This window comes from Ursus arctos, unplaced genomic scaffold (genome assembly GCF_023065955.2).
Source record: "Ursus arctos isolate Adak ecotype North America unplaced genomic scaffold, UrsArc2.0 scaffold_1, whole genome shotgun sequence".
In the NCBI taxonomy this organism is placed as follows: Eukaryota; Metazoa; Chordata; class Mammalia; order Carnivora; family Ursidae; genus Ursus; species Ursus arctos.
In genome coordinates this window covers 30,998,069-31,015,081 of record NW_026622763.1, presented here as the reverse complement: position 1 = coordinate 31,015,081, position 17,013 = coordinate 30,998,069, and the positions used below count along the sequence as shown (strand labels likewise).

General features: G+C 34.1%; 1 protein-coding gene across 8 annotated transcripts in view; it reads left to right on the top strand.

The window, feature by feature from the left end:
- Positions 1-17,013, top strand: part of ORC4 (origin recognition complex subunit 4) — an 87,114-nt gene that overhangs the window by 56,668 nt on the left and 13,433 nt on the right. For 7 of the 8 annotated variants that reach the window (XM_026492836.4, XM_026492832.4, XM_057317505.1 and 4 more), the window contains 5 exons: positions 3,217-3,292; positions 3,748-3,833; positions 6,683-6,731; positions 9,480-9,631; positions 12,151-12,324. In XM_026492836.4, the coding sequence (XP_026348621.1) occupies positions 3,217-3,292; positions 3,748-3,833; positions 6,683-6,731; positions 9,480-9,631; positions 12,151-12,324 (537 nt within the window). The remainder of the gene's footprint in view (positions 1-3,216; positions 3,293-3,747; positions 3,834-6,682; positions 6,732-9,479; positions 9,632-12,150; positions 12,325-17,013) is intronic. The other variant, XM_026492837.4, reaches the window with a different exon arrangement.

The following is a 17,013-nucleotide window of genomic DNA, read 5'->3' as shown; positions in this document are numbered from 1 at the left end:
TTCAGGGCAGTCATCTACCACAGATGCTCTTTGCCTGGTGTGGGCAGCATTTGGTCCCTGGCCCGAATGTGGTGCATTTTAAGTAGATGTGCTCTGGTCTGCTTCTGAAATGATACCTTTAACCACCACCACCTTAACAAAGTGTGGGGCAACATTGTATTGGCAGGGGGTTTGAGCCAGTCTTTTGAGGGAGGAGGCCCATGTGCTGGGACTGAGGCAAGAGTGACTGGAAAGGGCAATTCCAACACAGTGCAGGACGTGGGTCAGGGCTTAATGTAAGCAAGTTTGGTAGCAAGTGTGGGTGCTAGGCTATTTTTTGTGGGTAGCTCTTTAGTTCATGCTGATGAGCGTTGGAGCTAAGTGGTACCTGCCAGTTCATTTTTTCCCAGAGGTCTCTCTCTGTGAATACCCTCTCTGGGACACTCTCAGATGAGCAACTAACCTCACCACTGTGTGCCCCAGGCCCTCTTCAGCTTGCTGTATGTCCACAGACTGTTTCCCTGCCTTCTCTCCAAAAGCATCCTCAGTGTCCTTCAAGCTCTCCCAGAACCACACATGCTGACCTTTAGAACTCCAGACTTTAAGCCTGCCTGGTTGCAAGAACTCAAGAAATTGAAGCCCTCTAGCTTTCCATACTAATCCCATGAGGATTCATTTACTGCGTACTCCCCTGTATGTTAGTCTCTTTTTCCCACTTTTCTGGGACTGTGCCTTCCTCCCCACTGTATTGGCTATGATTCATTTCTCTCCTAAGCCAAGTCTCTGCACTTCCTACCATCTTTGATGTGTCCTCTGTCCTCTTCTCTACCCTTACTTGTGGAGCTTTTCAGGTTGATTTCTGGGGTATTTAGGATGATTTGATTGGCATCTACTTGTATTTGTGGGAGGAGACAACCCTAGGATCCTCCTATTCTTCTGCCATCTTCCTTCCTTGTTATAACTCTGTGCATATGTAAAATGAAGGTATTGTTATTGCCCCCATTTCATTATGCAAAGACTTTAAAATAGTTTTCAACAATTTGCCAAACATAAAATAATTTAAAACATATAATCAGACCCAGGGAAATAGAAATATTACGTAAATAAGATACCAATTGGTGGGAGGAAGAACATTGCAGATTACTAAGAAGCTATGGCAAAGGCCACAGTTTGAGATACCACATTTGTATCATCTGGGAGCAAAGTCTTGTGATAGACTCATACTTCCTCTGAAGGCCAAGAAGTACCACTTCATTTTTGGACAGTTATCTATAAAGAATGTCACTTCTTAGTTGGGCTTTATTTCACAGTATGGCACTTGATATTTTGAGATTTCCCTTTTTAAGAGGACTTAGGTTACCAATGATCTGAGGTAGAATTCCACTTTTTTTACATTTATTTATTTATTTATTTAGAGAGAGAGAGAGCACACATGCACACAAGAGCAAACATCGGGGGAGGGGCAGAGGGAGAGAGAGAAACTTAAGAGAGATCTATGCTCAGCAAGGAGCCACATGTGGGGCTGGATCTCATCACCTTAAGATCATGACACTAGCAGAAATCAAGAGTCAGACGCTTAACCAGCTGAACCACCCAGGCAGCCCAGAATTCCATTTGTTTTAAAAACAATACAGATATATCAGAATAGTTAGTATGTTTGATATCCTATTGTGAAACCTAATAATTTAAAATACTTCTTCCTATTTCACAGAGATGTTGCAGTGACAAATAGAAGTACAATATTGCAAATACAAATGGTAATTTGTTTTTCAAAATGGTTTGCCAGTTGTTCCAGTGCCTTTTTGAATATCCTTTTTGTCCTCACTAAATTTTGATGCAATCTTTACTAATTTTTTTTTATACACAGTCTATTTTGAGGGACCATTTATTTTCTAATCCTAGAAGTAGTTTTAATATTAGTAGTCCTTTATCATTCTTCTTCCTTTTAAAAGCTTCTTGGCTTTTCTTAGTTCTGTTCATTTTTAAGTTTTTAAAAAATCTGTTCAATATTAATGTGAAGAGATGTATATTTTATTGCAATATAATTGTAATAAGATGTTACAAGTCAATAAAATAGAAAATGGGATGTATGTGGCATAGGAATCTGTAGTTATAAAAATCTGAAACTTTATAATTGAACAGTTTAAGGTGGTATAACACCTTGTGAGTGTATTTTTAGTAGTAATTATATTATTATTAGTAATTTTATTTTCATTGCAAGCTCTACATTTCTTTAATAAGGTCTTTCTCTATATATAGTAGCCCTCCCAACCCATGGGACATATATTCCAAGACCTTAGTGAATGCCCAAAACCACGGATAGTACCAAACCCTATATGTACTATTTTTTTTCCATGCATATATACCTATGGTAAAGTTTAATGTATAAGTTAGGCACAATAAGAGATTTAAAATAATAACTAATAATAAAATAGAACAGTTACAACAAATATAATAAAAGTTATGTGAGTGTGGTGTCTCTGTTTCTCAAAATATCATACTGTACTGTATTCACCCATCTTGTGATGATGTGAAATGATAAAATGCCTCTGTGATGAGATGAAGTCAGGTGAATGATGTAGGCATTATTATGTAATATTAGGCTACCACTGACCTTCTGCCCAAAATGTCAAAAGGAGGATTCATCTGCTTCCACACCACAAGTAATTGAAACTGCGGATAAGGAGTGATTGTTAATACCTAGCAACTAATAGAGGAAAACTCTTTTTCAACTTACCCCTTGGTATTTCTTTTCCAATTTTTATTTCATGATGACATACAGAGTTGTTAACAGTATTTCATAGAAATTGGTATATTGACTGGGGTAGACTTTTTATAATCATTTAACATTATTCTAAAACATGTTTTTCAAAAGCTTTTAAGTGATTTCAATAATATTTAATAGAATAAGTGTTAAAGATAGATAATGAACTGACTCAGACATGAAGCTCTTAAGTGGCTATAGTTTTATGTGACTTATAGAGAAATACGTCTTTGAAAACTTGAGGGTTGTTTCTAAACATTTATTAGTTTGGGAACAGGGCTTTGGCATGTTGGGTCAGACATTAGATGTTCTCCTTAAACCTTTCTTTTATCTGTGAATGCTGTGCAGATTTATTTGTTAGTTTAAAATGACAATCTTTATTATATTCTGTTCCCATTATTCATAGTTTAAAAAAGAATATGGGCTTTTTTATCTATTATTAAATATTCTATAAACTTTTTAATACCATTTAGTTAATAAACCATGCTTTGAAAGAACTAATGGAAGTAGAAGAAGTGAGTGAAAATGTATTACAAGTTCACCTAAATGGTAAGTATGTCATCATTTTGCCATTGGAAATGATACAAGCTATGTAAGCTTTTTATATATAAAATTTGATTTACAGGTATGTTTTAAAGGTGGGTGATAGTCATAATTTAAGAACTTGATCAGTGTTTAACAACTTTCACTTTAATACACCTTACACAATATTTTTAGAAATTAAAAAAATAAGATTAAAGGAGGTACATAAGTACTCTTGTTTTTTGGTCTTTCTTTTCTTTTTGTAAAATAAAAGAACCCCAAGGAAGATAGTTCTTTTAGTTTACCAAATCTCTTCATTGCTGAGTTTCAAAAAGGAAGTAATGTTAACTAACAGACTTTTGACTTTTTTCTTTCTAGTTAAATTTTAAAAACCATTAGAAAGCTTACTTGACTGGAAAATAATCTGCACTGTATCAGATATTTCATTTTAATTAAATACTTTTAATTGGGCTTTATTTCAGGACTGCTGCAGATCAATGATAAAATTGCCCTAAAGGAAATCACAAGGCAGTTAAATCTGGAAAATGTAGTTGGAGATAAAGTTTTTGTGAGTATCATTTCTGTTCTTCTATTAAATAGGCTTTAACTTTTATATGCCATAGATATTTTCATATTTTTGGAAGGCTAGGGAAGGTTCAGAGATTCTAAATTGAAATATGAAAGATTCTTATCATAAGAAAGTATAATGTACTAGGATGCATTTATTCATCATATCTTTATGTTTAGATTTTTTTGAAGTAGATTATACTTACTATAAAATAGCCCAGAAATCCATGTTTATGTAGATATTATCTGAGTTTCTTTATCTGTAAGATAAATACTTTGATTTCCTATCTTTGGAGATAGTTTAATATCTTTTTTAAATCACTACACTGTAGCAGCCTGTTTTTAGTCTTAGACGTGGGTACCTGGGAGTAATGGAAAATGTGCTGAATTTAAAGCTACAAAAGGTGAATTTGAGTCTTGTCTTAAAACCATTGACTACTTGATAATCATGGCTAATGAGTATTTCTGAAGTTCAAATTTCTCATCTGTGTTAAATGTGCATTATCTTTATTATACTTCACAGATTTATTCTAAAGACAAAAGAAAGCATTAAACATAATTCATGTTTTAAAAATGCTGCATTGGTAATGTACTATACAAATATCAGTTATCTCTTATTATTAAAATGTTTTCAGAAACTTAATTTATATCTCATTATTGTAACAGTTTGGAACCTCAGGGTAGTGAACATCAGTAACTTAAACTGATTAGAAATGTTCTGGAACTTTCATTAAACTTTTTACCCTATCACTTGATTTATAGGGTTGAAAAGAAATATGATTAAATTAATTTACAGCTACTTTAATTCTCATAATGAAATGACTTAACCTCATACTGCTTATGCAGTTGAAGTGGGTTGTGTGCATCCCAAGTTCATTTTCTGCTCACTGGTGATCATAGTTTTATCACTCTTAAGTGTCTACTCTTTTCTGCAACAACACAGCCATTGTTGTGTAAGCCTCTTAGCATTTAGTAATTTCATTCTTTAATAATACCTATAAAAATGTAAGCCAATCATGTGTTACCCTTCCACACTGTCTGCAGGTTCAGAATGCCCTTTCTATAAGTCTGTTGTTCTTTCTCCTGTTCAGAACGTAATGTTGAATACAGGGCCTACTTAGTCAAGGAGATTACTGTTATGTAGGCTCAGTTTGGCTTTTGATTTGCAACTGATGTAGACTGGGGTTTCTAACTTTCCTAATTGACCTATTCTTATTGGATTCATAGGAAATAATAAAAGGCACAATTGTTTATCTTCCTAGTCACTACTGTTGTTATCGTAATCATCATATGTAGTGATTATTAGTTTAACCTCTACATTATATAGGTAAGTCACCTGAGGCTCAGAGAGCAGAATTAGCTTGCCTAAAATCATAAAATGGATATTAAGACATTAAGAACCTAAGTCACTTAACCCAGAGCCTTTCTGTTTTGATATACTTATAGAAAATTTGTATATTCCTATACATATAGACATACATATGTGTATTTATATAAGGATATTCTTATAATATGTGCATATGTATTTATATAATTACATACTTAGACTTAATGCCAATTTTAGCTTGTCTTTTTTTAAAAAAAAGCAAAACACAAACAACCTTTGAATAACTTCAGCCACTGATTTACTCACCCACAGATTGCCTCTGAGCTTTTGTTTATATTATGTAAATACCTCTTGCCCTAACTACCTTGGAAATAATGTTGATTTGACAACATACAGTTATTATAAATATGTGGATGTTCTTAAAAACCTATTAGGCTATTTTATATCAGTTCTGTCAATTGGGAAACAAACAAGTGGATTTCTTTTCTCCTGTACATCTTCACAAATTTAAAGTTGGCTATTTCTTTAAATTAAAAAATCTGAATGAAGTAAAAATTAATGACTTAAATGAAAAAATATTTTTACAGGGCCCTTATCCACAAGTTGGAACATCTGGATAATGCATCTGGTACTATGTTAATTTCCATGTAGAACATTTAAGTTGTATCCAAAAATGTTTTGGCTGTGTTCCAAGTAAACATAGCCAAATTTGATATGATATATACAAATTCTATAATAAGCTCTTGAATAGGGAAAAACTATCATAGTATGTAATAATTGAGGTAAATTTCTTCCATTTCCTTTTGGATCTCATTTAAATTCGTGCTCATTTTTTTTTTAATAGTATGTTTTATTTATTATTTTAATTTAAATTCTGGTTAGTTAACATATAGTATAATAGTGGTTTCAGGAGTAGAATTTAGTGGTTCATCACTTACATACAACACCCAGTGCTCCTTAATACCCATCACCCATTTAACCCATCCCCTGCCCACCCTTCCCTCCATTAACCCTCAGTTTGTTCCCTGTTGTTAAGAGCCTTTTATGGTGTGCCTCCCCCTCTTTTTCCCCTTTCCCTATGTTCATCTGTTTTGTTTCTTAAATTCCACATATGAGTGAAATCATATGGTCATTTTTTAGTGAAACAAATTAATCTGAGACTTGCAAGAGCTTAATCTATTTGAAAATATAAAATGCAGTGATATCTAGTTCTCTGTGTTTAGAATACAGCAAGTCTTAAAAACTACCTTTAAATTGAAGTTAACATTTTTACAGACTTTTTTCCAGAAAATACAAAATTTTGAGCATGACAGGGTAATGCCATTTTCAAAACTATGCCACCTTTCCTTTTATATTTAAGTTTTTAATGGTGCACATGGAAGTATCCAGCTCAGAATTTGGCTACTGACTAATCTAGGAAAAAATAGAGACATAGTGCCTATATAATGTCTAAGAATCAGGTAGTCCTCTTTTATTTGTTGTTTCATTAAACTTTTAGTTATGGTGTCTTTTTTGTTATTCAGGGAAGTTTTGCTGAAAACCTTTCATTTCTTCTGGAAGCTTTAAAACGAGGTAAATATTAGCATATTTAACACCATTAGAAGGTATCTGTTAGCTTTATTTTTCCCCTGATTATAAAGGCGTTACATATTTTTACAAAAAAAATAAAATAATGTAAAAAACCGTAATATAATGATCACTGTAATCCCATAACTGTTATAATGACTATCCCAATTATTATATTTTAAGAAGTCTCTGTGCCCAACATGGAGCCCAGTGTGGGGCATGAACTCATGACCCTGAGATCAAGACCTGAGCTTAGATCAAAAGTCGGGCACTTAACTGACTGAGCCACCCCGCCACCCCATGATTATCCCAATTAACATTTGGTTTCATATCTTTATTCACCTGCAGTGTATCACTGATGCAGATGGACATAATTTTTTATAAGAATAAAATGGTTTTCTATATTGTATAATGTATATCTTGTTCACTTACATCACAGTATGTTGTGAGCATCTGTTTATGTCAGTAAATAACTGCATCATCATTTTTATGGTTCTCATATATTCTATTTTCAACTATACTTAAAAATATAATAAATTATAAATTATTAATCACTAGTTAGGAACTTTGATTTCTAACTTTGTATAATTAGGAAGAAATGCTTAGATGATCATTTAGATATTTTCTAGAGTAGATATTAATGAGTAGAATTCTAGATTAAACAGTACCACATTTTAAAGAATAATTAATTACAGGGATGCCTGGGTGGGTCAGTCGGTTAAGCTTCTGCCTTTGGCTCAGGTCATAATTCAGGGTCCTAGGTTTGAGCCCCCCATCAGAATCCCTACTCATCAGGGAGCCTGCTTCTCCCTCTCTGCCTGCTGCTCCCTCTACTTGTGTTCTCTCTGTCAAATAAATAAAATTTTTAAAAAATAATAATAAAAATAAAAGAATAATTATAGGGGCACCTGGGTGGCTCAGTCAGTTGTGTTTGCCTTCGGCTCAGGTCATGATCTCAGGAGCCTGGGATTGAGCCCCAGGAAGGTTCCTTACTCAGCAAGGAATCTGTTTCTCCCTCTCCCTCTGCTCCTCGCCTTGCTCTGCTTTCTGTCTCTCTCTCTCTCAAATAAATCAATCAATCTTGAAGGAAGGAAGGAAGGAAGGAAGGAAGGAAGGAAGGAAAGAAATGGGGAAAGTAAGAAAGGGAGGGAGGAAGGAAAGAATGAGGAAGGAAGGAAAGGAAAGAAAAAAGGAGAGAAAAAAAAGGGAAAGGAAGGAAAGAATAGGGGAAGGGGGAAAGAGGGAAAGGGAAGACTATAACTAAACTACCCTAGAAGTTCCATTTCAAATCAAGAGTACCTATTCCTTTACAACTTTCATTCACAATTATTAATTTTCATGTCTGCCTTTTAAAGGAAAAAATACATCTCTTATTTTGATGTGCATTATTGTGGTATTGATAATGCTCATCACTTCATATTTCTATTAGACACTGATATTTCCTGGTTTATGTATTTCTTGTTGGTTCTTTGCCTTATTTTGGTGGTGTTTATCTCATACTGATTTATGGGAATTCTTGCACTTTTCTCTTAAATTTGGTTTGGACTTCTGTGCTGAAAAGAAATTTTAAATTTTTTACATAGTCAAATTTTTCCTCTCCAGATTCTGAAGGCATTGACTTCTGTTTTCATCTAATACATATATTTCATAATTAGGGAGGAATTTATTTTGATAAGGTGTAAAGTGGAGAGCTAATCTTGTATAAGCCACTTTTCCCCATTGATTTATAATGGTATATTTTATCAAAAACTACATTTTTTTTAAGATTTTATTTATTTGTCAGAGAGACAGACTGCACAAGCAGGGGAAGCGGCAGGCAGAGAAACAGGCTCCCCACTAAGCGAGGAGCCCTGTGGGACTCGATCCCTGGGATCATGACCTGAGCTGAAGGCAGATGCTTAATCGACTGAGCCACCCAGGTGTCCCTCAAATACTACATTTCTATATTATATAGTTCTTTTTATAGACTCTTTGAGTAGTTCTTATGGTTTTCATGATGTTTTGGTTAACTGTATACATTTTGTTAAGTGTCCCCTTACCAGATTTTTTTTTTACTTGTTTATGTAAATATAAAACCTTAAACCTTAAGGTAATAGTGAGTCTTCTGCCATCTTAGTTTCCCTCATTGTAATGAGGAAAATGAATTCAGAGTCATGTTGACTTTCCCCTGTTGTTGAAGTATTAAAACTTGGTGGGGGGGGGGGCTTAAAAAATTGTGGTTAGGAGTTAAAAGTGGCTTTGGTTGAATTTCATAGTTTAACAATTATTTATAAAAATTGTAAATACTTGGGAAGATGTAGTTTGCATTTCTGCTAACTAAACAAATCTCTTTTGAAGCAGAAGTTTTGTTCTTAAGTTAGTGACGCCCTTTATTAGTAATCCCAAAGTATTTTGGTCTGTATAGGTGTTAGGAGATCCTTGTCAGTTTTCTGACAGAAGATTATATTTACATAATTTTAAAAACAACAGTCTAGTCATTTAAATAATGTTCTTAATTTTTCATCAGTTAACTACTAGAGTCTCGTAATTAGACTGTGAACTGCTTGAGGGCAGTAGGGGCTATCTTGTCCTGTGAATAATTTTGTTGTTGTTGAATAAAAGTGTAGGCATTGGTAAGTATCCTGTGCAAAGTAGGTTTTCAATATATGTTTGTTGAATTGAGTTTTAACAATTAAAGTGTGGTAAATAATTTGGAAACTTAAGAAAGGCTGATACAGTTGCTTGTTAATATATAAAACTCTTATTTTATCTTAGGTGACCGGTCTAGTAGTTGCCCAGTGATCTTCATATTAGATGAATTTGATCTTTTTGCTCATCATAAAAATCAAACACTCCTCTATAATCTGTTTGACATTTCACAGTCTGCACAGACTCCACTAGCAGTTATTGGTCTTACATGTAGATTGGTAAGTTTTTCTTTCTATTAAAAAATTGATTATCATATTTAGAAAATTAAAGCTTAATTACTGATATCGTCACTTATGAAGGTCATTAGATCAGGCATTTTTTCAAATGTGTTTCACTAGTTCCTGGTGCATTTATCCTACTTTTCAACTCAGATTGAAGAAAACAAGAAAACATTTATCACGCATGCTCATAAACTAATAACCTCTGTCCCTCCAGTGGAATCACTGAATAAAAAATGTGAAGTCAGATGCTAGTATAATTTCTACATTAGCAAGTAAAGAGAAAATTAATCATACCACTATTTTATAAAAACTCATTAATAGTTTTTGAACATAATAAAAAAAAGAAAAATCATGATCTACTTTTAGATTTAAGATTGTTTCTATATTTTGAAAATGTTTAGAATTGAGTAAAAATGATAGTATCCCATTTTTGTAAGTATTCATATCGGAAATGGAAGGGATTACTTCTGTCAAGCTGCTATTACATAGTGACTCTTTGCTTCTTGGGGGTGATTTTAGAATGATTTTAACCATAGTCTCAATGTCACTGTCACATTACATTATGAAGACATTCTGCATGTTCAACTTTGCATACTTCGGATGGCTGCACAGGCCTTTTTTTGTTTATCTTCTTTTACCTCATAAACTTTCTTACTGAATTCAGATAAAACTGGTATTTAAGAGTCATCTCTCCTCTCATAGATGGCTGCCATGAGTATGTTGTTTTCATTCTTCTTTTCCCTCCTTCATTCTTGGCAGGTTTGTGGTCAGCGCCATTTACTTCTTTTCTTTTCCTGCAGCTGTTTCCTTCTTAGAAAAGTGAAATGCTTTACTAAGTCATCTTTCAACAGCCTTTCCTTCTAGTGTTGCTTTTCTGTGGAGTGTCTTTCTCTGTCCTCTTTCCCAAGTGCTCTAGAGTTTATGATATATGCCTTCATAATAAGACTTCCTCATAGAACATCTGCCTGGCTCTTTACATATCTTTATTCCTTTGTCAAAAGCAGCAGTTCGTACCACAGGAGTTAAGGAAGCGTCTTCATTCATGCTAAAAAAAAAAAATCTTCCTTTGGCTGGAAGTAGCAGTGGCAAATGTTACTGACCCAATGAAGGACCAAATAAAGAATCAGCTGCTCTTTAGCAGTGTTATTGTGCCCTTTAAAAATTCTGTATGATTAATTCTCCCAACTATGCAGTGCAAATCTGTCTGTCTGTCTATGTTCATAGGGGAAAAGCAAAAGGATAGATGGATTAGTGACTTCGCTAACAAACAACCTCTTCTCTGTGGAAGTAGTTCTTTTTGTATTATACCCTTTATTCCCACATTGCCAACTTCAGTCATGACTGTCCACCACTAAAATATCTTTTACTTCCACCTTTCTTTCCATTCCCAAGTTCAAGCTCTTAATTATTGCTGGCATAGAGTGCTGTTTCCACTACCTTTCAGCCACCTACCTACATGGATGATCTAGAACTGCTCATTAATAGAAAATTTATAATATTGCTGTCTCTGAACTAACTTCATTCTCTTTTAATTATGCTGGCACTGTATTTTTCTTTGACCTATAGAAACATTCCAGGTTTTTCATTCACTTTCTCCCTACCAATCCCAAGCTAGTAATATTTCCTGTCTTCTTTTCCAGACTAACCATGATCCCATTTTGATCACTTGAATTCTTTCCTCTATATCATTGATTTCTTAACCTAGCTATTATTGAAAATCATGCACGTAGATTTAAAAATCCATATTTCAGAGCTTCACCATAGCTTTTTTTCCTTTCTTTTTTTCTTTTTTTCTTTTTTTTTTTTTACTTTTTATCCTCTAGAAAATTGACAGTAAACTTGGTTCCTAACTTAAGGAAAAATAGCACGAATGCAAATAGTTTCTAAAATATCACTGTAAAAAAGCCAAAAGACAGAATAACTTACCAGTGTCATGCTATGTTCCTGCAAGTTTCCTCTTCTGTAGTTTGTTCCTTCAGTTCAACATGGCTTCAGCTTGAATTTATAGATAGTTTAGTGAACTGAATTTTTCTCCATTACATATGCTGCTTCTTGAGTCTTTGTTACCTAATACAATGAAGATTTTTAAATATTCAGGAATGTAATAAGTCTTATTACATTTTGCTGGTTTTTTCATCTGAATTCTTCATAGAATGTATGAAATTCCTTATTGAAATTCTTGGTGTTATTGTGGCAGAGAGCTATTCAATAATAGTTAAAATTTTTTGCAATTGTTGGTTGTGGGATGTTAAAGATTAACTAAGAAGAGCATAGTAGGAAAAAGGCATGATAGCACCAGGCCTAAAGATGCTTAGAAGGGGATTATTAAAAGTGGCTTGTGTAAGTGTAAGAAAATCAAGGGAATGATTTGAGTTTCTGGAGGCTTGCATAAAATGCTTAATTGTGTATTATAGGATAAGCATTGTTAATTATAGTGATGGTTAAAATATGTATACCTCTAATATTGGTATTTTTTTAAAACATAATTCTTATATGGATTTTTGTTCGTTTTTAAGGATATTTTGGAACTCTTAGAAAAAAGAGTGAAGTCACGATTTTCTCACCGGCAGATACATTTAATGAATTCATTTGGTTTTCCACAGTATCTTAAAATATTTAAAGAACAATTATCTCTACCTGCAGAATTTCCAGACAAGATCTTCACTGAAAAGTGGAATGAGAATGTTCAGGTAACTTGGAACAGAGGCAATAATGTTTAAATAATTTTTGTCCCTTGCTATACCATTGAAAGCTTATAAAAACCTACAAATTTAAACAAATTTGTAAATTAACACATAGTTTCTAATGTTATTGTAGCATAAAACTGAATTAATACAAATTGTACACTTTTGTGTGGTACTTTGTTTTAAAAGACATTTGAAATGTCATATCCTAAATTTTTTCTCTCAAAAGAACTTTAATAAGTTTTTTATTCTATTTCTATCTGGCTTATATTTTAGATTATTCTGTTAGTATTTAGAATATTATAAAAAATAATATTTTCATTACTTACAAGTTCAGCAGTGTTTTTAGCTTAGTAATTCATACCTAACTATCCAGTATGGATTTTTCCCCCTAATTCTCATACAGTTTCAGCTTTTATCTGATGAGGTCTTTTAAGTCAAACCAGGCTTGACACCTGTGGTTGCATTGTCTATATTGCAATCTCATCTTGTAGTCTCTGGAGCCCTCAGGGTCTTAGCTACCCAGGCACACACACATGTTGATTTAAAGGTTTACTAAACCTTTGGACTCTGTAAATTTATCTAAATTGAATAGCCTAACTTACATAGGCCATTGTCATGTCAACTCAACATACTAGCATCGGTTTATCTTATGCTATCAAGAATTTTCAGTTGGCAGGGAGAAGGGAGAGGGTATATGTGTGGGAGTGCGTTTAATAACACAATTGAAAAACAGTGTTGCTGAATAAATCCCACATGGTAGAATCTTTCAAAAATATGGGTCTTCTAAAAGTAGAAAATAATGTAGAGTCCTTGGTTTTGAAAGAATTGGGAAAAACTAGTCTATGATATTAAATACTGATGAGGATGATTCAATCTTTGGATAATTAAATTTGCAAAGTCTATATGCACTGTCTCTAAAAAAAATTGTTTTATGTCAAAGCAATAATTTATTATTTTTTTGTAGTTTCAAGTTTTTATTTAAATTCCGGTTAGTTAATATACAGTGTAATATTAGTTTTAGGTGTAGTATCCAGCAGTTCATCACTAACATATAACACACAGTTCTCATCACAGCAAGTGCCTTCCTTAATACCCACCACCCATGTAACCCAACCCCTGTCCACCTCCCCACCAGCAACCCTCAGTTTGTAAAGAGTCTGGGGGCACCTGGGTGCCTCAGTCGTTTAAGTGTCCGACTCTTAGTTTTGGTTTAGGTCGTGATCTTGCAGTCATGAGGTCAATTCCTGCATCAGGCTCTGTGCTCAGCACAGAGTCTGCTTCATATTCTCTCTACGTCTCCCTTTCCCTCTCGCTCCCACGCACTCTCTCTCAAATAAATAAAATCTTTAAAAAAAAAAAAAAAAGAGCCTGTTTCCTGGTTTCCTCTCTTTTTCCCCCATGTTCATCTGTTTCGTTTAAATTCCACATAAGTGAAGTCATATCATATGGTATTTGTCTTTCCCGACAGACTTATTTCACTTAGCATAATACTCTCTAGTTCCATCCACACCATTGCAGATGGCAATATTTCATTCTTTTTATGGCTAAGTAATATTCCATTGTATGTACACATCACAACTTCTTTATCCATTTATCTGTTGATGAACATTTGGGCTCTTTCTATAATTTGGCTATTGTTAGTAATGCTACAAAAAATAAATTCAAAATGGATAAAAGACCTAAGTGTGAGAAAGGAAAACATCAAAATCTTAGAGGAGAACACAGGTAGCAACTCTTTGACCTTGGCCATAGCAGCTTCTTACTAGATAAATCTCCTGAAGCAAGAGAAACAAAAGCAAAGCATGAGCTATTGGGATTTCATCAAGATAAAAAGCTTCTGCACAGCAAAGGAAACAGTCAACAAAACTAAAAGGCAGCCTTCGGAATGGGAGAAGATATTTGCAAATGACATATCTGATAAAGGGTTAGTATCCAAAATATATAAAGAACTTACCAAACTCAACACCCAAGAAACAAATAATCCAGTTAAAAAATGGGCCTAAAGACATGAATAGACATTTTTCCAAAGAAGACATACAGATAACTAACAGACACACGAAAAGATGCTGAACATCACTTATCATCAGGGAAATACAAATCACATCTACAATGAGATATCACATCACACCTATCAGAATGGCTAAAATTAACATAGGAAACAACAGATGTTGGTGAGGATGTGGAGAAAGGGGAATGCTCTTACACTGTTGGTGGGAATTGAAACTGTAGAAAACAGTATGGAAATTACTCAAAAAGTTAAAAATAGAACTACCCTACGATTCAGCAATTGCACTACTAGGTATTTACCCAAAGGATATGCAAATACTGATTCGAAAAGCAGACATGGTTTTAATCTTAAATATCAATACCAAATTAAAGTGAGAACTTTGCATTTATTTTGTTCTTAAACAATTTATTTTTTCCCAGCTTTGTTGAGCTATAATTGACAAAATAAAAATTATATGTTTCAGGTGTACAAGTTGATATTTTGATATACATCCTGAAATACCACAATGAAGCTATTCAATACATCCATCACCTCAATAGTTATCATTTTCTTTCTCTTCTTTTTCTCTTTTTAATTTCTTTTGTGGGAAGAGGTGAGAATACTTATGAACTGTCTTCTAAGTGAATTTCAAGCATACAATACTGTATTGTTAACCATAGTCACATTTTTACTGTTATACTCCAAAATTTACTCATCTTGCATAACTAAAACTTGATTCTTGTTTTTTAGTTTGAGAGAGTGCGCGCAAAAGCAGAGTAAAGGACAGAAGGAGGAACGCAGGGAGCCCAATGTGGGACTCGATTCCAGGACTCCTGGGATCATAACCTGAGCTGAAGGCAGACGCTCAACCAGCTGAGCCACCCAGCTGCCCCAGATTCTTGTTTTGATTATAAAATATAGTCTGCTCATCTAAGCACTATTAATTTTGGCACTTTTTTTTTATTAAAAGTTCACTGAACAAGAGAACACCTGGCTGACTCAGATGGAAGACCATGCAACTCTTGATCTTGGGGTTGTGGTTTCAAGCCTCACATTGGGTGTAGAGATTTTACTAAAAGTTCACTAATCAAAATGTTATCAGTGCATGAGAATACATGTTAAAAGATACAAGTTTCCCTTATATTCATGCCCATTCTACTTCCTTATACTACAGAGTAATTATTTGGCTTATAGCATTTCAAACATATACATTCTAAAGTTATTTTTACAGAAAGAGTTCAAACTTTGCATATAATTTTGTTTTACCTTTTCCATTTTTTTCTGATTGTCAATTTTGTATTATTTTTCATAGTATAACTATACAGAATTGTATGTAAAAATGGTTATCTTTATCTTGAAATTTCAGATATTGTGCTATGGTATAATTTGGTGTGGGTTTTTCCTTCTCCCCTTCTCTACAGATTAATCTTGTCTGGGACTCAGATATTTGTTAGCCCAGAGAAGTTCTTTTGATACTCTCATTATAAGATTCTATTCTTTAGGAACCCTTTTCATTTGGTACTCCCATATTGTCCCTTTCCTTACCTAGGTCTGGTGTGGAACAGAGAGCTCTGCATCTTCAGCCTCCGAATCCACTTTTTAGTGCCTCACAGACTTTCACCTTCTTTAGTTCCTGAACTGATTATCTTGTTACAACAGTATGCTTTTCTGACTGCTTTAGAGATTCAGATGCAGTCTTTCATAGTATTTAAATGTCTTTGCTTTGCCATGACTTTTATTTCTGTCCCTGCTCCCTTTCTTTTCCTAAGATGACTACACAGCCCAGGTTGTACAGTGCTGACACCCATCTTTCTGTTCTTCACACAATATTGCATTCTGTTCATCTGAGTGGGTCTATAAAGGAATTAGATGAAAGGGATTACTGGTGAAGCATAATTCTGGATGACTTGGAAAATAACCATGTAGCAGGAGGGTGGCTAACCCTTAGGTTTTTGGTCCTTTTTTGGTGATCCTGTATCACTGAATTTAGGGGCAGATGGTAGAAATGAATGTGAGCACTATCCTTTTGTTTCTTAAGGGTTTTTTTGTTTGTTTGTTTTACAATCTTACAGTTCTTTTATAATGTAGAACTAGTACCACTGGAGTTTGTGTCTCTTAATTCTAGTGTTTTGTTCCCTTTATTCTAGTGTTTTGTTCCCTTTATCCTCATCCTAATTTGCCACTTCCCTTTGGTATGCTAATGTGAGCTTCACTTGAAATATATGTCAGCACCATGGCCAGAGGCCATGCCCAGCAAAGGGGGAGTTGCATTGAGGGAGCTATCCTTTCTCTCAGTACTGACTACCAAGCAAGTTTTTCTGATTCCCAGGTTAAAATAAAAACAATGGTAGAGATAACAGGTGGCCTATGGAATAATCATCCAAGAAATATTTTCAGGATAGGGTTGAACCTGGACGTCTCCCTAACTTGAATGTTTTAGCCATATCCCAAATGAGTCAAATAAGTTAAGCAGAGTAAATACCATCTCAGCATGGCAGTATAAGGAGAAATCCCTGTATGAAAGAGCATTTTAAAAGATCATAACTAGTTCTCCTCGAAGGAAGTTCCCCCAAAGTACTATAGCTAAGTTCAAGGAACATTTACCTACTGTCATAACCTTCCTTGGTAGTTAACAGAAGGTGAGAAGCTTTAGCAGGAACTGACTGGTAGATTTAGTACATGTACTGCTGCCGCTGAGTTATCCC